The sequence below is a fragment of the Eleutherodactylus coqui genome, chromosome 2, assembly GCF_035609145.1.
Source record: "Eleutherodactylus coqui strain aEleCoq1 chromosome 2, aEleCoq1.hap1, whole genome shotgun sequence".
NCBI lineage: Eukaryota > Metazoa > Chordata > Amphibia > Anura > Eleutherodactylidae > Eleutherodactylus > Eleutherodactylus coqui.
This window is the reverse complement of record NC_089838.1, coordinates 294,916,482-294,940,941: the sequence shown is the minus strand read 5'-3', so window position 1 is coordinate 294,940,941 and position 24,460 is coordinate 294,916,482. Positions and strand designations below refer to the sequence as shown.

Genomic DNA, 24,460 nt, shown 5'->3' with positions numbered 1-24,460 from the left:
TTCTGTCGATGCTTACGTTTTTGTGCATACACCCGTGTGAAGCCGGCCTATATCTGTATGCAGATTTGTGGCGCGGTTTACAGGCGACAGAACATGCTAAACGTGTGGCGTATACTGGGTGCGAGTCTATGGATCGGTGCAGGAGGTTTGCTTTTGTTTCTGCATTTGGGGATATTAGTTTTTAAAAATGGAAAAACTTTTTTTTTTTTTTTGTATTTAAAATCCTAATTCTCACGCTCGTTCACGCGGATCTACGCAATATCTGTGAAAAACCCAGCGCTCCCTGCAGGTGTGTATTCCCCATCTTTCACACCCACAATCCCCAGCTGACGACATGCGGAATAACATCTGTATTCGCTCCTCCTTGTATACGCTCCCGCAGACTTTCATGGGCTATTATGTGAATACGGACCAAAATAGGACCTGCTGCCATTTTTTTTCACGCACCTAAAACACATGTCTGAATACACCAACGCAAAGCCGTGGTCTTGTATGCTGAGCGCATGGTGACTGAGGCCTCACTGTGTGATTGGTGGGGGCCCAACCGCTGGTACCTGCATGGAGGCCAAGTGGGCGGTCTGAGGAAGGACTCTGTACCCTCCATTAGTTGGTGTAATGTACTGCAGCATGACAATACCAGGGGGCATAGCATAGTTATAGGTTAAAGAGGTTGTCCAAAAAAAATCATCTGAGGATAGAAAATGTTGAAAAATTTCAAAATTGTTTTCAAGCTGTAGCCGTGACATGGCCATATACACAGGTGACCCCAGGCAGCCAATCGCTGTGCACCACGAGGCCTGTGATTGGCTGCAGCAGCCACATGTGGAGAGCACTGCAGTAACGGCGCCTGAGCCCTGGGGGGTCCTGAGCTGCTCAGTGTACCTGGGGGCTCCTTCACATCAGCTGGGTGAATTCAGCTTTTTTTTTTTGTTTTTTGTTTTTCAATTGAATGGATACAAAAGAGAAATCCAACTCAAACCGTCATTCCCTCCTTGTAGAGGATCAGTAAAAAGTTTGTTTCCTTTTGCTTCTGTTTTTTCAGGGTAGTTTCAAACGGGCGATTGCAATATCGCAGCAAAATCATGCCCTTTTTCCCCGTGATTTTTGAGCACCAGCGCTGCCTTTTCTCACAATTTGTCACCATTTTTTTGACCGCACGTAAAGAGGACTTTGTAATGTGAATAACGCATCACATGAAAATCGCAAGTTAGTGCTTTGTTTTGCGATAAAAAGGAGGCTCTATAGGGAAACATGGGCAATAAAAAAAAAATGCAGAAAGGGCGTGCTGCGATCTGTTTTTTTTTCTTGCGACATCACACAAGGGAAAACGTTACAAATGTGAAGGAAATCATTGAAAATCATTGGTTTCATAAAATTGTGCTTTAAAAAAAAAAAATATATATGGCCAGTGTGAAGGCGCCGACCGGATCTGTTCTTTTCTATTTTCCTTCTAGCAGTCTGCGCACGCTCAGCCAAAAATGGATCTGTTAAACGGACATCTGAAGCCGAACCAAATGGAAGCCTTTTCCATTCAGCTTCATAACCATTTACTGCAATGTAAAAAGTGTTGTTCCCCCCCCCCCCCATTCGTTTTCCCTTTGCAGAACCCATAGTTTTGTTTTGCAGAACAGTTTGCTGTTATTTCCATTAAAAAGAGCATTTTTGATTTCACCGTTCCTTTGATGGAATCGGCAACCCTAAAACTAAAGCACAGTTGTAAACGAGCCCTAATGTTATTTTTCGACATTTCCTGCCCTCTGAGTTTATTTGTAATCTGGACGACCCCATTAATATCACTCTGGCTTCCTGTGGTGGCGAATGAATATTTTGCGCTTTTTCTAGAGCGCAGCCCGCTATCTATAGCTCCGCCTACTGAGGGACAGTCAGAATAGATTGTAAGCTCTTATGAAGGAAGGTCTATGGAAAGGAGTTTGGGAGCTGATGGAAATGATTCTCCTGTATGGCGACGTGCGGCACGTTCCTGTAACCTCTGATTCCTGCCACATGTGATAAACCTTCTAGTGACCGGTCTGACGGCTCTGTTGATGGATCAGACCCCTTCTCCTTTGTTGGGAAGGCAGCTAAACTATGTGTCGCACATGACCCTGTCCGTTCGTGCACTCCGGACCCCTTCAGACATTTTTTTGCAAGATGAGTGATATAGAGGGGGTTTTCGTATTTGATTTTCAGCAACCAATAAATGATGTATGTATCACATCACAGTGCTCATTGCCCCCTACCCCCCAGTATACACGTGAGCTACGGCTACCTTGCTTGGTTACTTATTTCTTTCTGGAGCTCCCAGCCTCTTCTCCTCAGATGGTCATGTGATCTCAGATCTACTTGGGTTTATGTTGTCTGAAACCAGTCAGTTTCCCAGTCTGTGCGGCGATGCATGAATCCTCTCACACATCACAGCTCTTCCTCCTGACTCGATATTTGTGGGCTGTAGCTTATTTAGGTCAATATAGAAGGTTTTTGGAGTGCATACGACTTTTTGATCACTTTTTTTTTTTTTTAATAAAACTTTTTTTGCTTTATCAAAAAAAAGCGCAATTCTGGTGTTGTGTTTTTTTTCTTTTGTGGCAATTTTCGCCATGCAGGGTAAATAATGCTTTACTTTCATAGATTGGCTTTTACACAAATAGCGACACCAAAGGCTTATTTTTTTAAATTCTAAATATGGGTAAAGGTTTTTTAGGCCGCCTGCACATGGACAAAGTTTTGCCGTCGAATCTGCGGCATGCGTCCGCACTGTGGATCTGAAACAGATACAGGCCATAGCTTGCTATGGGAAATCGCCTCTTCCTGCACACAAGTGGAAATCTACTGCGGTTTCCACCTGTGGAGGGAAAAAACATAGTATTCGCCATTTTTACGTGGCTTCCATTGAAGTCAATGGAAACCATCTGACCCATGGCCTGTTCTCAATTAACATTGCGGACAGGTCAAGGATTCGGGTTTTTAAAAAAAAAAAAATCTGTACTGCACATTTTAGACGATAATCTGCAGTACTGATGAACAGAAATGCCGGGGGCCGGCCCCTGCATGTGGAGTCCAGCTCGGCCGGGTGCAGGCGCACTGACTGGTGTCAGTTTATTTATGTAATTGTTTAATCGCTATGGTAATCTATCAAGCCGCACCACGTGTTTTCGCTATGATTTCGGCCTCCCCTCAACCGCCCCATACAGCCTATCAATTGTGTTTGCAGGTTCCCTTTCTGCGGGCTCTTAACATCTCGTTCTCCGTTTTCCCTGAGCTGGTGGCTGGAGACCTGCTGCTATGTCATCTCCCATATACAACACACAGCAAAGATCATACACCCTTAATTCTCTGTAGCACATCCCCAGCAGTATGGAGAACATCATGCAGCAGTACTGAGCAGTGAAGCTGTGAATCCAGCTGCAGTAGCTTCCTGTGTGTCTGTTTCTCTGTAGCAGTTTCCTCTTCCTCCTATCCCTCCTCTCTTATGTATCCCTAAGGCCGGGAGGGGGCGATATCGCGCCATAAATCACGGCCTGATATAGCCCTCATGGTCTGGGAAACCCCTTCGAGGCGATTTTCACATGGAAACTTCCTTGTGTCCCTGTGGGGTTAAAGGATTCCCCCGTGGCGGCAATGGATTGCTATGTTCTCCCACTGTTTTCAATGGGGCGGGCGCTGTGAGAGCAGTGGGTGATACACTGCAAAATAATAGAATATGCTGTGTTCTTTGTTTTTTTTTCCTGCATCGCAGCGCTGGACCATGCAAGAAAAAAATCACTTATGTACATGACCGTTCAAGAGAATGGGGTTCATGTTTGTGCGTCACGCGATGCACAAATCTCACGATTTTCTCGGCCTCATGCCCACGGGCACGCACTGGTTTCCTGTGCAGAATCCCACTGCGGATTCCACCCCGCCCGCAGACAGGAAGCCAAAAAGTACATTTCACTCGCCTGTCCGGACGCAGCGCGGGGCTCCGTCGCGGCCGGGTATTCTTTCTTCTGCAGGGCGGATGTGCTCGGGGTGCCGGTGACATGCTGCGCGCATGCGCCGTGCCTTTTTCATTTTTTTTAAACTCCTGCTTTCCTGTGGCACGGACGCAGTGACCGCTGCAGCTATGTTGTAGATTGGATGGCTTCAATGGAAGTCGCGGAAGCACTCTGTGTGGGAAAACCGCATAAAAATGGAGCATGTAGTGGTGGTTTTCCTGCGTGTGCGATCCGCTCGCTGGGCGAAAATGACATGCACAGGCATTTAATTACCTGCGGGTGCCCAATGATTCCCCATAGGTGCGGATCGCATGTGCAGGAGACCCGCGCAGATTTTGAAAATCCATTTATGCCGTGGACATTAGGGACCTTAAACGCTGGACGGAATAAGCTGCACGATGCACCACTGCCGGAATTCCCACACCAAAAATGCGCAGATTTGAACGCATATTGAGAGTTCCTTAAAACCCGCCTGCAATTCCACGGCGCAATCTGCAGTTATAGGGGCGTATTCTGATACGGAATGTCGCAGCTTCAGATGTGGCCGCGTCCTGCGGTGTAATTCCATCCCGTACGAAAGGGCCCTTACAAACGTCTGTACACTAAAGACCCGTTTACACGCAATGAATCTGAGCGATTATCTTTCAGTGTGGAAAAAAAATAGCGCTCCGTCAGCTTTAAAAAAAGCATTCTTGGATCGCGGGCTTCTCGGCCCGTGGAAACGTTACTCATGGGAAGCCCGCGGCAAGTCGTTCAGTCTGAATGCTCTGCACGAACGCAGATGACCTGTCAGTGACATCAGCGCCTGTGCGGTCGCTTCAGACCGTCGGCCCCTATAGAAGGGTCTTAAATGCGGGAGAGAGGAGCGGTTCTGTAAGAGGCCTGGGGCCACTTTCTGGAACAGGATCTTCTCTTCACTTGTGTTACTGATTTATGGACAGCAGATCTTGTTACATGTAGTTACTCTGGTGTGGAGTGCGTGCGGCGCGGCTGTGGCGCGGAGTGAGTGCGGCTGTGGCGCGGAGTGAGTGCGGCTGTGGCGCGGAGTGAGTGCGGCTGTGGCGCGGAGTGAGTGCGGCTGTGGCGCGGAGTGAGTGCGGCTGTGGCGCGCAGTGAGTGCGGCTGTGGCGCGCAGTGAGTGCGGCGCGCAGTGAGTGCGGCGCGGAGTGAGTGCGGCTGTGGCGCGGAGTGAGTGCGGCTGTGGCGCGGAGTGAGTGCGGCTGTGGCGCGGAGTGAGTGCGGCTGTGGCGCGCAGTGAGTGCGGCTGTGGCGCGCAGTGAGTGCGGCTGTGGCGCGCAGTGAGTGCGGCTGTGGCGCGCAGTGAGTGCGGCTGTGGCGCGCAGTGAGTGCGGCTGTGGCGCGCAGTGAGTGCGGCTGTGGCGCGCAGTGAGTGCGGCTGTGGCGCGCAGTGAGTGCGGCGCGGAGTGAGTGCGGCTGTGGCGTGGAGTGAGTGCGGCTGTGGCGCGCAGTGAGTGCGGCGCGGAGTGAGTGCGGCTGTGGCGTGGAGTGAGTGCGGCTGTGCCGTGGAGACGAGGTTACTAGTGCTTTGCTGTGATTTGTAATCAGATACTTGCTTGGGGAACTAACTAACCACAGAAAGCCATGGAGAGCCTCGCATCCTGTCTGTAGTGACTCTTCTCACTTTGGGTCTAGGGACGTGTTTTCATTTAGTACTTCCCCTCCCAGAAGCAGCAAACGGGTCGGCCAACTTTTTTAAAAATTCAGTGTCGTAACAATAAAAGCAGCCGCCTGCGCCGCTCCTGTCCTCAGCGCTGCAGAGTGCTACCGCCGCAGCCAATCAAAGATCACTGCAGTCATGGGCCGTGCTCTTGGTGAAATGGGGATCCCCGCGGCCGAGCCATCCAGAGACCGGACCGAACAGCACCACACTGACCCCGTTGACTATAATGGGGTCCGCCGGCCTTTTGGATAGACGAAGCCCCCTGCATGCAGCACTCTTTCTTGGGGTATTTCCAGCCGGAGCTGCGATGGAACCGCCGACGCAGATGTGAAACCGCCCTACGATCAGGTTCACGCATGGAGGGGACAGCTATAGCAAAAGATGGCTTTGGCTTGATCCCTCCTGTAAGGGCCGTCTCGCACAAGCGGGTTGGTATGGCAGAATACGCCGTTCCAATCTCCCACCGGCGGCCGTGTTGCCGCTCATGAATTGCGCAAAATACGCGCGCAAGAAAAATCGCAGCAAGTTCTATCTTGCCATGTATACACACCGAGATAGTACATGGCGATTGGTGTAATAGGTGCGCGGCACGCTGTGCGATACATGTGCAGGAGCCCGGGCTAAAACCATGGCAATGGGGCGTGAGCATCCCCACTGGTCTGTGTGTCAGAGCTGGCCCTGGAGTTGTAGCACAGCACTTCTCGGACTAGAGGTTATCATGCAGAGGCTTATAGAAAGGATATATATTACACACACATACAATATTGGTCGGGCGCCGGTTAATCCCTCGGTGAGTCTACGTTTGCGCTATTTGCGCAGCTGGCCGTCTGTTTTCAGCCTTTGCGCTATTTGCGTAGCTGTTCCCATTGCGTATATGCGGCCTTTAGACTTGCCTGCGATTGCATCACCACGCTCCTGCTGCGCGTGACGTCACTTCCGCAACTAGGCGAGCGCGTTCGTGAATCGCCAACCTTACGCCGCCCGTGTGACGCAGCTCCCTGTCTCCCTCGCTGCGGTGACTGGCCTGTTCTTTGATCCGTCACGTAATTTCCGTAGCGTAAAGGGAAGAGAGGGAGAAAAAAAACCCCATAGCTACGTCATTGGCGCATAGCTGAGGAAGTCTTACGTTAACCCTGTCGTGAATAGGCCACTTACGTCTGCCGCTGTGTAGCTCGCTGGCGACGCTGCGCAGTTTCCGTAAGGCCGGTTCTCCTTGGCGGGCCCTGTGTCGGACGGGTGGGAAGCGGCCTGTGGTGACGCGCTCCGGGAGTGTAAGCATTGTGTGCCGGCGGGGACCTCCGCGGGGGAGATGTGGACGGCAGCACGGCATGGCAATGGTGTGAGGAGAGGAGGAGCCCGGGGCCTGGAGAGCAGCCCCGAGCCGGCGCCATTTTCTGGGAGAGGAGGCCCGGGGGGTGGCTTATATGTGCGCCTGATTATGTGGGGAAATGGCTTGGAATATACCGTGCAGTCCGGGCGGCGGGGGATACGGCGTATCTGCTGGGCTGACACTGCAGTGAGGGGGAGGGGCCGCAGGTATATACGGCATGAGGTGGATATACTGTATATGATGGGAGGTGCTGCTGCTGCTGCAGGCATCTATAGCCAGACATGATCTGTGTACTTACTGTAAGGCTGGGGTCACATGGGGCGGAGTGGCCGCGCCGAATAACCATGAGATGTACGTGGGATAAGCTTCTTTAGCCGCCGGTTGTGGAGCGGTTTCGCCTCAGCATTCCCCATAGAGAGCAGAGGGGTCACCGCAGAAACCACAAAAGGATTGACGCGCGGCGCAATTGAATTCCGTGCCGTACGGCAGTTTTCGCGCGGCTTTGCCGCAACGGATTGGCCGAGACACGAGGGCAAGAGTAATGCAAAAAGAATTTAGCAGAAGGGGAATGAAACCGCTAGTTTGAGCGCGTTAATTCACATTGGCGCTTTTTCTCTTACGCCGATAGTAAAAGTCTAAAAAATTGTGCACGACCCGTTTTTGCGCATTTCTTGCTCAAGAATCATCTGTTTTGTTACTACGGGAACCACCTGACAAACACAACCAGGAAGGGCAGACCGGTGATAATGGGCAGACCGGTGATAATGGGCAGACTGGTGAAAATAGCAAAAACCGCATTGAAATTGCCCAGAAACCGGTTATTTTTCTGCCGCCTCACGCTGACCGTGTTGCGTGACGCTGCGACTTACCAGCTCTCCGGTTTTCCGTTTACAGATGCAGCGGGCGGCGTGTTCTCACGGACGGCGCGCCCTCTGGAAAGTAATTAGAGCCGCTGTGTAAGTGTAAAGGCGCCCTTACACAGCCCTTTATGTGATGCAGACAGCTGCGATTTGACCGCGTGAAAACTTGTGCGCTGTTAAAATCCCGTCTGCGTGCGGCTCGCACAGAAACGTCACCGCTACCGTGTCGGGGCGCGGGTCACATCCCGCTACGTGAATCTCGCAGTCGGAGCCCGGCCGTGGGTGTGAGGCCTTACGAGCGGAGCGTGTCAGCCTTGTGGCACAGCAGATGCCTCATTCGCACGCTAAACGCTACGTATTTAAACCCAATGATCGGCAGCGAGGAGTTTTCTGTTTGCATAAAGCGAAGATCAGCGAACACGTTATCGCTCATTGTTCGCTATATTTACACGGAACGATTATCGTTCATTTTCGCTTGTGTAAATGACTTCATGAGCGCCACTGGTGGGTGTGGAAGGAGCTGCCGGTGGTGAGTCACGTACCGCTGAGGGGTTCTCCCAGGACTTCGTGGACTTTGGTCTTTGCAGACTAGTGGGAATCTTTGTGATTGTCCACTTTAGATAAGAGGTGGGAGTCTTATAAACACAGCGTATCCCTGCCCCCATTCCTTAGGAGGGGCTTTCACAAGTGACCGGCTATTCCTTCTGACTTTGGCGCCGAATGATCTCAAGGGAAAAAAAAATAATCAAAGATTGGTTGATGAAATCCAAACATGTCTGGTCTTTTTCCCCCCCTGACATCATCTGTTGGGGAGAGTCCGGAGCCCCCCATACACATCAGGTAGTCGGTGGTCTTGGCCAACTCCTCGCTATTATGTACAGGGGCCTTAAAGGGGTTGTCCCGCGGCAGCAAGTGGGTCTATACACTTCTGTATGGCCATATTAATGCACTTTGTAATGTACATTGTGCATTAATTATGAGCCATACAGAAGTTATAAAAAGTTTTTTACTTACCTGCTCCGTTGCTGGCGTCCTCGTTCCCATGGAGCCGACTAATTTTCGCCCTCCGATGGCCAAATTAGCCGCGTTTGCGCAGTCCGGGTCTTCTGCTTTCTTCAATGGGGCTCCGTGTAGCTCCGCCCCGTCACGTGCCGATTCCAGCCAATTTCTCATCCGTTATCACAGACATGCATAGGACAGGTTTGGGGTCAAATGTACAATTCCTTCCTTTCACATTCCCCTTCGTTCCCCATAAGTGGGTTGTCCTCTCAAGATATCAAATTCGTAGAGGAAACTTGGCGCTAACGCATAGCAAGGTAAAATAAAACTGCGTCAGGCATCAGGATTCCTCTGCGTATTCGTCACTCTTGCTGCTCTGAGATGACGGCCGACTTGTAAGGAGGACGTTCTCCACATCCGTCCAAATAAGAATATCGCTGGCAGCTCTTAGGATACTCTGCCCACGGACTGTCAGATCGGATTGGTGTAATATATAGGTTTGGTACTAACGAGCTGTTCTTGCATCTTCAACAACTGTCAAACGTTCGATTGTACCCCCAGCCTGCTCCAAACACATGAGGATGGTCAGCTTGGCTGAGCGGTCGTGGATTTAGGAACATGAGTCGCCACCGGACATCTCTGGTGACTGTTTATCTCTTGGGAACAATAGAAACAGATGTTGAAATTCTACATCCCTCTTTCCTCCCAAGTTGAGCCGCCAGTCTCCCCCCCCCCCCACCCCTTCCATACTCATCCGAGTCATCCAAACCCACCGTTTTTGGTGGGTTCAGATGTGCCCCAATCTCTTGAGTTTGTTTTGTGAGACTAACCAAACTCTCATGAATATGAACGTCTTTTTTTTTTTGCATTCTTCCGACCGCATGGCTCATTGGTTCCAGTGGGACCTTAAATCCATCGCGTGGCTCTCGCGCGCCGTGTCATGTGCAACGCTAAGTTACCATTGAAACAAAATGGAAACGCTTCTGATCCCCTATCACGTGGGAAAGGTTTGGCATTTCGCGGAAGTGATGTGAAACGTTTTTGTCTGAGAATCTCTTTGCCTCTGCTGGTGAGACGCATTTTGACGAGCACAATATATCGCGCTCGTCCACGTGCAGTTAGCCTGAGGGAACGATTATCATTCAGAGAACCAAAGGGAGCGCTAATCGTCCAGTCTAAACATGAATGAATGAAAGAACAAGAATCGTTCACTTTTTGTTCATCCGTTCGTTTTATGCCGGCATGAACATCATGGCTGGCTCGTTTTCGCCGCCTCTCATTCAGTCCCTTTCATTCACTTATACAGCGAATGAGAATGATCACTTATTTGAACAAGCCAACGATGTATAAATGGAGTGCATGAGCTAACGATGACGTCATTTGCTCGTTCAAATGATAAATCGGCTCCTCTTAAAGGGCCCTCAGCTATAATGTACAGGGGGAGGGGCGGGGGTCTATATGTAGACATTTAGGAATGTGTTGTAAGGACTAGAAGCCTGTTGGGAATGGTTTGGGAAAGCTGGTGACTGGTTCCCTTTAATTCCTTGTGGTTCTGTGTGTGTATATTGAGCGGGTCATGTGATGGACACGGGTGTACCGCTGTAACACGCCTGCACCTGTGTAGTCATCACATGATGGGACATTGATGGCTGCCATTCAGTAACCAGAGAATGTGGAAGTGGTGAGGAACTGAAACTCAAAGTACATCCGAGAACTGCAAAACTTTTCATTCTCGGCAGAAACCCTTTTTTTCATATGTTGGTGCTTTCAGATTTGACTTGCTGTATGTTGTGTCTCTCCTCTCATCTCTGTTATTTTGTTCCCCAGGTCGCCTGGCCCTGCATGCGATGGGAGCTTTATCATGTCAAGCGAGACTGGGCTAGGTACACGTCTGAGGGCCACATCTGGAATGGGCGACGGAGTAGAAGGGGTCCCGATGTCAGGGGCTCCACAACCTGCACCTTCTCAACCCCAGCCTTCTCAATCCCTTTTAAACAACCCATCTCCTCCTGAAAATGCCAGGCCAAACCAGCCAAAGCGCCAGACCAACCAGTTACAATACTTACTAAAAACCGTGCTGAAGACACTATGGAAGCACCAGTTTGCTTGGCCTTTTCAGCAGCCTGTGGACGCTATCAAACTAAACCTGCCTGTAAGTGCAATCGTATATTTTATGTATTGACTGTTCTTATTGTGACAAACTAGTAACCGCTGTGCCATGTATAACACTGCATGCCCGCATTTGGGGAGTTGGGCATGTCTCCATAGATCTGCTTGGTTATATGGATTTTTGTACTATCAGGTGCCATATTATAGTGGGCTGTTCAGTCAAAAGGATGCATCTCCTATCCACCAGAACGGGGATCCTAAGTATCCCCACATGAATGGAGCAGGGGTCATGTCTGCACACTACTTCTCCAATAAGTTCTTTGGGGCTGTTGGAAATAGCCAAGTGCTTGTACTCTGCAATCACCAGTAGTCACGTAGAAATGAATCGGAGCATTAGTTCACACGTGACCTCTACTCTATTTGTTCATTCATTCATTAACCCTCGGACCCCTGTTCTCACTGTTGGACCCCCCCACCATTCAGATACTTCTCTCCTATTTAGTGCTGAAGCATCCATCTAAGCTGCTGGCTACTAGAGGGAGCTGTCTCTGTTGTAACTTGCTGTCCACTGCCTGCTGTCAAGTGACGTCTGTCTCTAGTAACATAGTTATCAAGGCATTACAGGAAGGGCTGGTGAGGCTTTGTTTCCTACTGTCTCATGCTGTCTGTAGAAGTCTATTGAGGGGAGAGGAGAAGGGAGAAGCTAGAAGGAGACAGATACAGAGAGACACACAGACGCTGCTGCAGCTTCTAGTAAGTGTTTAATGCCGCACAGCTATTGAAATCCCATCTACACTGCTGTACAATGCCCTCCATGAGAAACGACATAGCAGCTTGTCTACATCCACCAGTTCAGGGAAGACTGAGAATTTGATATACAGCCTGCAGAGGGAAAAACTGGTGATTGTTAAATTTCATATGAAAATCATTTACTAGCCAGATATCGTATAATGTGCACACACTGCAGCTTATTCTGACGAGTGGCCTGAAACGACATAGGATTAATTACTATATAATGGTATTATCTTGTAATCTCAACATCATTCTGTTTCTTATAAGCCACGTTATACAAGTCGATTTCATGTATGTGAGCTCTTGTTCACCCCAGGAGGTAATCTTGTGGGACCATGAATGTAGACTGGGGGTTTTGTCCATGCAGTTAAAATCTTGTTCAATGGCCGGATTCTTTAGCTTCACTTTTGTGCAAGTGAGACTTCTTAGCTTTTTACGCTGACCTCCCCACTTTGCCAAAAAGTGGGCAGGGCTTGTCGGTAGGGGTGTGGCTAATGTGTAATTTATGCTAGAAGCTGGTGTGAATTATGCCAGAATTGTATTCCAGATTAAACCAAGAAAGGCTATGCCTAAAACAAAACAAAAAAAAGGGGAATTCGTAAGAAAAGGCACTCACAATCCCATAAAAAAAAGCCTTATGTCATTTTTGCTTAGAAATAATAATGGAGGAATTCCCTTTATTTCAGAATATTAAAAAATATGGTGAATCTGAAGTCAGAAATTCTATGGAAGATTTAGAAAAAAATCTCTTCCCTCCACTTCTAAGCAAACCTCCTGTCGTCCGCCGGTTACAGACCCTAGTGGTGTTGAGGGAGACGAGTTTGTCAATTTTTCTGCAGTTTCGTCTTCCTCCTGATGTCAACCTTGGAATTTTTTGATAAGAATGAATTGGGATGTGATAATAGGCGTCTTTTAGATCTGTAGAAGCCATGACACAGTGCTTGAACAGATAACGGAAAGTGGGAGGCTTAAAATATAAGCCTTACCCCGAAAATAAGCCATAGCTGGATTACATTAAAAAAAGCAATACATTACCTAGCAGGCTCGGTCAAGGCCATCCTGCTGCTCTCCAAAGCTCCAGCGTGCTTTCTGCAGTCCTCACCACCCCCCCACAGAAGATCGCTTCCTGGTTACGGGATTCATAAATCCCACCTCCAGGAAGTGATGGCTGTTGGTTCGTTCTCGAATGCTGCTCAGCCAGTCACAGCCATCGCGTTGTGGAGGTGGGATTTATGATTTGGCCGATCAGGGATTTATGATTTGGTCACGGCTCAGCCAATTCACAAATACCATCTCCACAATGCGATAGCTGTGATTGGCTGAGCAGCACTCGAGAACCAATCAATGCAGCGTTCGGTGAACCTATCGCAGCCATCGCTTCCTGGAGGCAGGATTTATGAATCTTGTAACCAGAAAGTGATCTGTGGGTGGCCAAGGACTGCAGCAAGTGCCCTGTAGCTTCGGAGACCGGCCATGGCACGCTGGAGCTAAGAGAGGCCATGTCTATTATAGGCACAATGACCTGTTGTATCCCGGCAGTGAATTGGGCTCAGTTTTATCCCAAATTATTCCAGTTGGAGATTCTAAACCATTGGAATTCCTAGTTCCTTGTTTTCCTCCAGGTTGAAAAATTTCCCTTCAGTGGCGGACCTCCTCGGAACACTTGTTGAATGGGAGGATTCAGTGGGCGGTCAATCCTCTGATTGCTACCACAGACTCAAGTCCTAGGGGGACCCATTCAGAGTCATTTCTTTTTCAAGGACTTTGGGATCCGTCTCTAGCCTCAGACTCTCAGGATGTAAGGCAGCTGAGGGTCATACATCTCGCTCTAACCCAATCTGTTCCCTTTATTGTGGGAAATGTATAAATATTGATGGATGATTTGACAATGGTCAGCGGGAGAAAAAATATCTCCATTCTTAACCTCCTAAGGACTTTTTTTTTTTTCCTTCTTTTTTTCCTTTTTCTTTTTCTATTTTCGTTTTTTCCTAAACCCTTTAAAAACATTGTAACTCCTTTATTTATACATCAACGTCGCTGTATGAGGACTTTTTGTGGGCCGAGTTGTATTTTTTAATTGTACTATTGTACCATATAATGCACTGAAAAATGTTTTAAAAATTCTAAGTGTAGTAAAATGAAAAAACGACATTCCGCCATCTTTCAGTGTGTTTTGTTTCTACGGCGCACAAATTGCAACAAAAATGACACGATAACTTTATTCTATGGGTCAGTACGATTACTACCATACCAAACTTGCGTAGTGTTTTTTTTTTTTTTTTTTTTTGCTGTACTGCTTTTATTTAACTTTTTTCAAATGCATTCATTTTTTTATTATTTTCTGCAATACCTTTTTTTATTTTTTCTTCGACTTAGTTGTGCAAGAGCTCAGCTTTTTGCAAGACATCCTGTAGCTTACGTTGGTACCATTTTGGAATACATGCGATTATTTTGATCGCTTTTTACTGCATTTTTTTCTGGGAGACAGGGTGACCAAAAAAGTGCATTTCTGGCGTTCTTTATCTTTTTTCGGACGTTGTTCATCATGCGGGATAAAGAATGTGCTGCTTTGATAGATCGGATTGTTATGGACTTGGCGATATCAAATATATAATTTAGTTTTGGGATTTAGATTTGTTTTTATATTATAGATAAGGCAAAAAGGGGGGGGTGATTTAAACTTTTTTTTTTTTTTGTTTTACAATTAGTAAAACTTTTATTAATCCTATTTTTACTTATTTTTTTTTTAGCTCCCCTAGGGGACCACAACTATGCTTTGCCATAGCATTACATCATACTGCAATCTGACAGGCAGTCTATCAAGTCGCCCCACGGGGATGGCTTGATGGGAATTCTGCTAAGACAGCCCTGGGGCCTTGCAGAAGGACCCTGGCTGCCATGACACCCGCATGGTTCCCTGCAATCTCTCTTCATACATACCTCAACGCTGCAGGACGTAAATGTACGCCCTGGAGCGTTAAAGGGTTAATGAGACTAACATCAGATTTTCCAGTTGGCAGAATCCCATGTTCTCTCCCTTGTTGCAGTCTACCTGAAGGGGGTGATAGTATCGGGGCAGATTTCCTGAGCGGACATACACTCCGTCAAGGGGAGCGGGCTCTGAATCAGGAGATTTTCAGTCAGATCTGTTTGCCACAAAAGCAAAGCGGAATTGTCGCAGATTTTTCTCCAAGACCTCAAGACCATCCTATGGCGATACATGTCTCTTCCCTCGGGAGGGAGTCTTACGCTTTCCTCCTCTGTGCCTTATTCCCAGGGTGATTTAGAAGATAATAGAGGGGTGCAGGTATTTCTAATAGTCCATTTCTGGCTGTGCAGGGAATGACTTCCTTGGCTCAGGAAGAGGTCTCTGCCAGATCGCTGGGGGCTTCCAGAGAGCTGATCTGCCAGGACCCTCTACTTCGTCCAGCTGTGAGGTCTCCACATCCGATGGCATGGAATTTGAGAGGAACCTTTTGATAAGCAGGGGGTCTCTCCTCGGATGAGGTTGTTTCTACCTTTGTTAGCAAGTTGGAAAAAGGTGACCTCGGATATTTATCTTGGGGTCTGGAAAGCTTTCCTCGGATTTTATAAGGCTCCAGTGATTTATCTGCCAGCCCAATAATTACAGAGATTTTACATTTTCTTCAAGAAGGTTTAAATAAGCAGCTTAAATTCAGTACGCTTAAAGTTCGAATTTCAGCATTAAGTGCCCCTTTTGACTCGAGACTCTGTGAACAGCCTTGGATCAGCAGATTTATTTCAGCGGCAGGTAGACTTCACTCAAGTCCAGTGTTCCTCCTTGGGATATTAATCTTGTCCTTTCTCCGATTTCAAAGAGTCCCTTTTGAACCTTTTGGATGATATCCCTATTAGAATATTATCTTACAAGTTGGCTTTCCTTATTGCTATAACCTCTGCTAGAAGGATGGGGGAGATTACCGCTATATCTGCCTTTCCTCACCTAATGCGTGGTATACTGTAAATGGGATGGAGACCCCCTAGTGGCCAGCACTGTAGTGTGATTTTTCTGTGCAAAAAAATATTGTTTTGTGTAAATAAAGTAAATGGTACTTTTCATGGTTCTGATATTGCCAATCGTGTTCGCACAAGTTGTTGGGCCGTGTAAACAGGAGCCGCTCGATTTGAGTGACTCCTGTTACTGTGAATGGAGGCGGGTGGGCAGAATGATCTCCAATCACTTGAACGACCATATCTCTGGATAGGTTTGTCAGGCGTTAATGTACCGTGTAAAGGTTCGTTAAAGCTGCCCGTAAACATGATTAAAGTTGTCTAAAATGTCCAATTTCAGTCGATCATAATTGGTTTGTGGGGTTTCCTTCTTTTCTTCACTACCTCAAGGCATCCAGACAATTCACGATGCACGAAAAAAACCGCACCTCTTCAGGGAAGCATACCAAATCCCCTGATCTCCCTATGGCGCCCCACCCCGTTTGCCTTCTAATAACTGATTTCCACATGAAATCGGCTATTGCCTGTGTTCCCCATGCCTCGCTCCCCCGTGCATTTCCTGTACCACCCCCAACCCATTTGTGTCTAACCCAATGTACCTCACATTGTAATTGTTGTATTGTTTTGCATTTATCCATGCCTGAAAGCGCTGCAGAATAAGTTGGCGCTATACAAATAAAGATGATAATTATTATTATTCACTATGGCGGACTACAGTCTGACGGAAAAGTGATCTGTTGTGTTGGAAGGTTTCACCCATGGCTGACTGCAAATGAAAGTATATAGCGTGATTAACCCATCCCTCGCCACTTCGCATAAGCCCAGTATCTCTCACTTTCACTTTTAAACTCTGTGCCTTGTCGGCCAATTTAATCTGGGATATTGCTGGTGGGATAATCCATATGAACCGTCCCACTGGCGAATGACCGGCTGTATTGGTTTTTCATGTGTATGACTGGAAGAAAGAACACAGCACAGTAACTTAGAGGGTTTTTCTGGGACTCGTAATGTTGATGAGCTATTTGTAGGATATATAGAATGGCCTATGCTTCAGACAAGGACACGGCCGCAGTGTGCGATTCTTTGCCTGGTGGTCAACAAAGGACCAAGGGTCTCTTCAAACCGTTGATTGCTGGGGGTCCTGAGCAGTGGACCGCCCTGATCAGATATTGGAAATCCCCTTTAATGAGCGTTCACTGTGTTGCTAAGTTTAGATTTTAAGCTAAAAAAGACAAGTCTTCTAGGGGTCTCTTACTTTGTGTACCAGGTAATCGACTTATCGACTGCCCAGGATTTTGTTTTTGCGCAATTTCAATGTATTTTTTTCTAGCAGTATTTACGAGGTGTTATGCCATCAAAATCATTTATCACCTAAATGGTCGATTGCTGGGACCCCCAACCATCATTGGAAAGACAGACCCGTGAGTGAATAGCAGTGGTACACATGCATGACCATTCACTTCTATGGGGCTGATAGCTGAGCGCAGTAATCTTATCTCTATTTCTGTAGACGGTAAATGGGTTGGTGGTCATGCATACACCCTACCCTTCCAGGGGACGTGAAACTGGGCTGCTCTCATGATCTGTCAGGGTCCCAGCAGTCGGACCCCCAGTGAGCAATCCTTTATCACCTATTCTATGAATAGGTAATACATTTATTTTTGTGGGCTAAAGGCCTAATTTCCATGAAAAGTATCATTGGCTCATTCACTAATAGATCATTTTAAATACCAGTCGTTCTCGTTCATTTATACAGCGAATGTGAACGAGCCAACAATGTATCTGCTGTGTAAACATGCTGCATGAGCGAAATCTGACATCGCTGGGTCGTGCAAGCGATAAATTGTTGGCTGTGAAAGCACCTTTACCTCTTAGGGTAAAAAAAAAAAGGTAACTTACAGTAATCATTGTCCCTCGCCAGTCCTAGGATTTGTTAATGTATCGGGAATTACCTGAAAACATGCTGTTAATTCTAAGCAGGTTGTTCTCCAGGCCTGTCGGTGGCGCTGTGCAGAGTCCTGGTCACATGCTTTGTTCTGTACTTGGTGTGGAATTCTACTTCCCTGGGTTGAACATATACTGACAAGTTGCAAAAAAATACACCACGTAATGTATTAACGGCTGTGTACGAGTCTTCAGAGCCCAGAAAGATGTTCACTTTTACTCAGGTTTATGAACCTTTCGTTATTTTGTTATCCATAGGATTATTATAAAATTATCAAGATCCCAATGGACATGGGCACCATTAAGAAACGTCTGGAGAACTATTATTACGTCAATGCCCAGGAATGTATCCAGGATTTCAATACAATGTTTACAAACTGCTACATCTATAACAAGGTATGTCTTATAACACGTTTGTACCTGGGCGCATGTTATTGCCTGATATGCTGCCCTTCCCCCCAATGGTAATTGTTCATTCTGTGGCGAATGTGTTGTAATTGCGGGGGTCTGAGGGTGACACGTTAAAGGGCTTGTTTCATTTTTAGCTATTGCTGATATTAGATCAGCATGGGACCCCCTCGTCTATTCACTGTTCAGACCAAGCTGGGCCACTGCACAATGTATGGAGCGGTCTGATTTCGGCAGCAAAATTGCTCTGTAAAGCCTGGTTTAGACACAGTGATTGTCGCTCAGAAGTCTTTTGAGCAATAATCGTTGTGTGCCTTTACAGCGCAAGATGATCGCTCAAACGTTGAGCGATCACTTTGCGCTCTGAGCGGGGTATGTAAGATGTAATCATTGAAAAAGCTACATTACTTGCACCAGCCCTGCAGCCCCTTCAGTCTGCTTATCATCAGACCCCCGCTAATTAAAAATTGATGTCCTGTCCTCAGGATAGACCATCTCTATCTGAACACTGGATAACTCCTTTAAGCTATTAGTATGCTTTTAGTGTACATAGTCTGTGGATGCTCCCAATCAAATTTAAAGGGGTTGTCCAGTTAAAAACTATTGATGGCCTATCCTCAGGACTGTTCACCAATAGATCAGCATGGGTCTGTCACTCAGGGCAGCACAAGAAGCTGTTTGCTTTACTCATGCGCTGAACCGATTTCTATAGGAAGCGGACAGCTCCATTCTTACTGCAGTGGCCAGGCTTGGTATTGCAGACGAAGTTCCCATTCACTTCAATGGAAGCTTGGCCTGCAAAGCAAGCCTGGCCACTACTTTAAGAATGGAGCCTTCTGCTTCCTGCAGAATTTAGCTCTGTGGAGGAGCTTGCTGGCTTTGGTGAACAGCTGATCAGCAGGGGTCCTGGACAGCAATACCTGCTTATCTACTAATTATAACCTATCCTAAGGACAGGTCAACAATAGTTTATAACTGGACAACCCCTTTAATACCTTAAGGGCTTATTCAGACGACCGTATATCGGCCGCGTATTCATGCCGGCCGATATACTGTGTCCCTCTCTGCAGGGGGAGGAGGTTGGAAGAGTCGGGAGCAGTGCTCTGAGCTCCCGCCCCCTCTATGCCTCCTCTCCGCCCCTCGGCACTATTTGCAATGGGAGGGGGTGGAGCCAACTCCTGGGACTTGGCTCCGCCTCCACTCATTGCAAATGGTGCAGAGGGGCGGAGAGGGGGTGGGAGCTCAGTGCACTGCTCCCGGCTCTTCCAGCCTCTTCCCCCTGCAGAGAGGGACGGGGTATATCGACCGGCGTGAATACCCGGACGATATATGTTCGTCTGAATAACCCCTAAGGGTAACTTCACACTGGCCAGTGCAATATGAGGCCGTTAATTGTGCCCCCATATCGTGCTCCCCACCATGTGAATTCCCTAGGGATGCTAGGCATTTTCATAGGAAAAACTGCCTCGCATCACGTCGGGGATGCAGGGATCCTCCGAGGCGGCTTGCTTGTTAAGGGGTTAAAGTGAATGTGACTTGAAATGATCTATTGTATAAATCAATCTTCTTTTTTTACATATATATTTAAATTTTTGAGCTATATTTAAAGAAAATCCTAAAATCCTTCAGTTTTCATCTAATAATAGTCTGATACCTGCTGAGAAATGATATCTACACAACAAAGTATCTCTTGGGAGGGATTGCAATGAAAGGTGATGCCTATATATATATATGAGAACACAAATTCAGAAAATAAAAACAAATTGAAAAAAAATGGAAGCTGTCCCACTTGCCAATTTTAATTAAATAAAGTAGATGATAAAGTTCTTTTATTCCCTATATTCCTGTGTTGCAAGGTTGTAGTGCTGAGAAATGGTTGATATATCTACTCTTTGAAACTTATTCCTCCAATGTTTTTTTTTCCTCTTTAGCCTGGGGATGATATAGTTCTGATGGCTGAAGCCCTGGAGAAACTCTTCTTGCAGAAGATTTCTGAAATGCCACAGGAAGAGACTGAGTTGCAAATTGTTCAGAGCAAAGGACGTGGTCGCGGGAGGAGGGAACCAGGTGACTAAGGAACAAGGGAATCCCCTTGAAAAAAAGGGAGATTATGTGTGGGGAGGCTTTGCTTTGTAATGCTGGGACAGATTAAGGGTGCATTCACACGACTGTATATCGGCTGGGTTTTCACGCCCAGCCGATATACCCCGTCTCTCTCTGCAGGGGGAGGAGGCTGGAAGAGCCGGGAGCAGTGCTCTGAGCTCCCGCCCCCTCTCTGCCTCCTCTTCACCCCCCTGCACTATTTTCAATGAGGAGAGGCGGGACAGGGGCGGAGCTAATTCTCGCAACTTAGACCCGCCTCCGTCCATTGCAAATAGTGCAAATAGTGCAGAGGGGCAGAGAGGGGGTGGAGAGGAGGCAGAGAGGGGGTGGGAGCTCAGTGCACTGCTCCCGGCTCTTCCAGCCCCCTCCCCCTGCAGAGAGAGACGCCGTATATTGACCGGCGTGAATACCCGGCCAATATACGGTCGTCTGAATGTGCCCTAAGTATGAGCTTTAGCATGATGATGAATGTCGAGAAATGTATGTGGCCAAACGCATAATTATCTTATGTGCCTTCTAGATGCATCCATTACCCCAATGAGAACACGGGTGCCTGCAGTAGTAAACCAAGGAGAAAAGCCCATCTCTAAAACTCCTGTCACACGTAAGTTGACCTGAATTTGAGAATTTTCCCCTCTTGATGTTAAAGGGTTTGTTCAGTTGTAAACTATTGATGGCCTGTCCTCAGGATAGGTCACCAATAGTAGATTGATGAGGGTGGTCAGCAACCCCTCTGCCGATCAGCTGTTCTCTGGGCTGCTGTGCTCATGCACTGAGCTGATCTCTATAGAAGCGCACAGCATTATTTCTACTGCAGGGGCCTGACTTATGGCTGGTTTAGACGCACGATAATCGCTCAAAAGATGAATCTCAAGCGACTCCTTGAGAGATCATTGTTTTGTCATTTACGGCGCAAGATGATCGCTCAAGATGAGCGATCACCTTGCACTGCTAGCGGAGGATAAGCTTGTCTTCCGCATACAGCTGTTCTCCACTCTGAGCGCCCGGCTGTTGAACAGCTGAGCGCCCGAAGCGGAGAATGCAGAAGACCATCGGGTTGTCCCCGCTTGTCTTCTGCATCCAGATGTTTTCTGCACGGAGCGCCTGACTGTTATACAGCCGAGCGCTCCGTGCCAGGTATGAAGAACATAGCTGGACCGCTCTGTTCTTCATACCCAACCCGTTATCAGGCAGTGGGATACAGCTGAAACAATCGTATCAGCTGTATCCCACTGTGAATTAATTAGAAGTGGAGAGGAGCTGCTACCAGCGCGGACCTGTGAGCTGTATGCTTTTTATTCAATAAAGAATATAATTTTTTTAACGGTAGCAGCTCCTCTCCACTTCTATTTTTTCACATGGAATTTAGCCACCTGCCGTCGGCTGCTTGAGGATGGAGCTCCCGTTGAAATTCTGATTTTCCCGCAATATTGGAGGATACTTTTTGGCTTATTCTCGCTGTGAATTCCTGATAAGACTCATCATTGTCTTTCAGCACGCTGAAAGGCAACGATGAGCGACGGGAGAACGAAAACTGCACGATGTGTGTGCAGTTACACACAGCGATTATCGCTCAAAAAACGGCTTTTGAGCGAATTTTGAGCCATAATCGTTGTGTCTAAATGGGCCTTTAGTATTGCACGCTGTGTCCAATTGAAATTAATAGGAACGTGGTCTGCAATACCAGCCTGGCCACTGCAGTGGTAACACAACTGTGTGCTTTCTGCAGAAATCAGCTCAGTGCTGAGCACACCGGCCCAGAGAACAGTTGATTGGCAGTGTTTCCTGGCGACCCCTGCTTATGTACTATTGATGATCTATTGTGAGGATAGGCATCAATAGTTTATAAATGGACAACCCCTTTTAACGATTTAGTTTCTGTAATGTCTTATGCTTTAAAGAGACTCTATCACCGTCTTTTTGTCAGCCCTCACTGAGAGCAGCATAATATAGTGCCGTTCACGCTGATTAAAGTGATGTCTGCTGTGTAGATCTGTGCAGTAGTTTTGGAGAAACTTGCATTTTAATTAGTAGCAGCTGGAAAAGAATTAGTCCTGCATATTCATAAGCTATAGCCTAGCCACACCCACCCCACCCTCTAGCCAATGATTGACTGGTGTATGCTTACTACTGTGCATAGAGAGAGCTGCCAATCAGTAGCTGGAAGGCAGGGTAGATGTAGCTAGCCTGCAGCTTATGAATATCCAGGATTACTTCAAGTAGTCCTCTATGTATGTGCTGCTACTGATGAAATGCAGGTTTTTCCTAAACTACTACTGCACAGATCCAAACGGCATTACTGGTGTGACTGTCATTTGGTTATTTCGTCCTCAGAGAGGGGTGCAAAAAGTTGGTGACAGTCTGTTTTAAAGGGGTTTTCTCGCGAAAGCAAGTGGGGTTCAGCACTTCTGTATGGCCATATTAATGCACTTTGTAATATACATCGTGCATTAAATATGAGCCATACAGAAGTTATTCACTTCCCTGAGCTGGCGTCCCCGTCTCCATGGCTCCGGCTAACTTCAGCGTCTAATCGCCCGATTAGACGCGCTTGCGCAAAAGGGTCTTCTGCCTTCGGGTCTGTTCGGCAGCAGCGATGTTTTGGCTCTGCCCCCTTCTACGCGTCATCTCGTAGCTCCGCCCCGTCATGTGTGCCGATTCCAGCCTCCTGATTGGCTGGAATTGGCACACATGACGGGGCGGAGCTATGCGATGCGCAGAAGGGGGCGGAGCCAAAACACCGCTGCTGCCGAACAGACCCGAAGGCAGAAGACCCTTCTGCGCAAGCGCGTCTAATCGGGCGATTAGACGCTGACGTTAGATGGAGGCGGGGACGCCAGCGCAGGGAAGGTAAGTGTATAACTTCTGTATGGCTCATATTGCACGATGTATATTACAAAGTGCATTAATATGGCCATACAGAAGTGCTTAACCCCACTTGCTTTCGCGAGACAACCCCTTTAACTATTTAAAGTGCCATTAGATTCCTCTTTCTGTGAGAAACTTTAAAAATGCTACTTTTTGCTTAAAGGAATCTTGTCACCACCGTAAATGAAATTATGGTGCTGTTCGGTGAGGTTACTGAGTAGGGAAATACTCACCTGGTCTGCTGGTGAAGTTCCGCACATGGTCTGAAAATTCTGACTTTCCGACTGCTTGTTGTGCTCCCCCATAGACTACTATGGGAATGCGTGTGCACAGTGTCCTGAAAAGAGTCAGATTTTCAGACCATGTGAGTTTGTTCTCACTTTCCCAGTGGAGTTGAATTGTAGTTCTGTTCTATATGGCAACTGAAGAATCTCCTAAGCCTTGCACTAAATGTAATACGCAGCAATAGCTACCCATGAGAAGTAGCTTTCGCTCAATATATAACTATTATATTTACATAACACTAAGTATTATGTAAGTATTTAAAAAATAAATAAAATTCCAATGGCTCCCAATCACTTCACCAAACAGCACATAACATAGTTTATGGTGCTATTTGGGGATGACAGGTTCTCTTTAAATCTTTTTGCACTTCCTTAACCACTTGTTTTCTCCTTAGCTGTTTCTAAGCCTGCAACCCCATCTCCTCCTGTGACCCAGGCACCTACCCCTCCGCAGACCCGTACCCCTACCATCACGCAAGCTCCCCTTACGTTTTCACCTACCGTCACTCAGGACGTGGTAGTGCCCACAACAATACCCCCTGCTCCACAGCCTGTACAGAGTCATACGTCAATCATCCCGACTGCAACCCAGCCCGTAAAGGTGAGAAGAACGGTGAGTTCAATTAGACCGAATATGAAGACTGATTACAAATAGTATAGCATTCACTAGAATCTGATGCAGGACAAAAAAAAATTTGAACAAATGGGGGGGGGGGGGGGGGGGAAGATCTGTAGCTTTGGTATTTATTTAGCTAGATACATTTTTTTTTTTTTTACTTAATGGCCCTTTTACATGGGCCGACCAGTCATTTAAACGACTGCACGAGCGCTGACGTCACTGCTTAGGCAGTCAGCGCTCGCGCAGAGCGTTTAGACTGACGGCCTTCTTTCTCAGTGCTTCACCTTCTATGTGAAGAGCAGAGAGCGTTTACACATAACGAGAAGTCAGCGATGGTTTTTATTCTGACTGAAAGTCAGCGATAATGACAAGTGAACGAATAGTGAGCAATTTTTTAATTATTTTTTGCATTTACACTGAATGATTCTCTCAAATTCGTTTGAACGAATTTTGAAAAATAATTGTTACATGTAATTGGCCCACACAATCCCATACACATAAAGGCCCACTTAGATGG

General features: G+C 47.2%; 1 protein-coding gene across 4 annotated transcripts in view; it reads left to right on the top strand.

Moving 5' to 3' along the window:
• BRD4 (bromodomain containing 4) overlaps positions 1-24,460 on the top strand; it is a 51,273-nt gene that overhangs the window by 5,768 nt on the left and 21,045 nt on the right. For 2 of the 4 annotated variants that reach the window (XM_066593343.1, XM_066593340.1), the window contains exons 2-6: positions 10,672-10,996; positions 17,920-18,057; positions 20,001-20,136; positions 20,693-20,776; positions 23,720-23,937. In XM_066593343.1, coding sequence (XP_066449440.1) covers positions 10,706-10,996; positions 17,920-18,057; positions 20,001-20,136; positions 20,693-20,776; positions 23,720-23,937 — 867 coding nt within the window. In that variant the 5' untranslated portion in view covers positions 10,672-10,705. Of the gene's footprint in view, positions 1-6,874; positions 6,927-10,671; positions 10,997-17,919; positions 18,058-20,000; positions 20,137-20,692; positions 20,777-23,719; positions 23,938-24,460 lie in introns of those variants that run through there. The other 2 variants (XM_066593341.1, XM_066593342.1) reach the window with 2 other exon arrangements.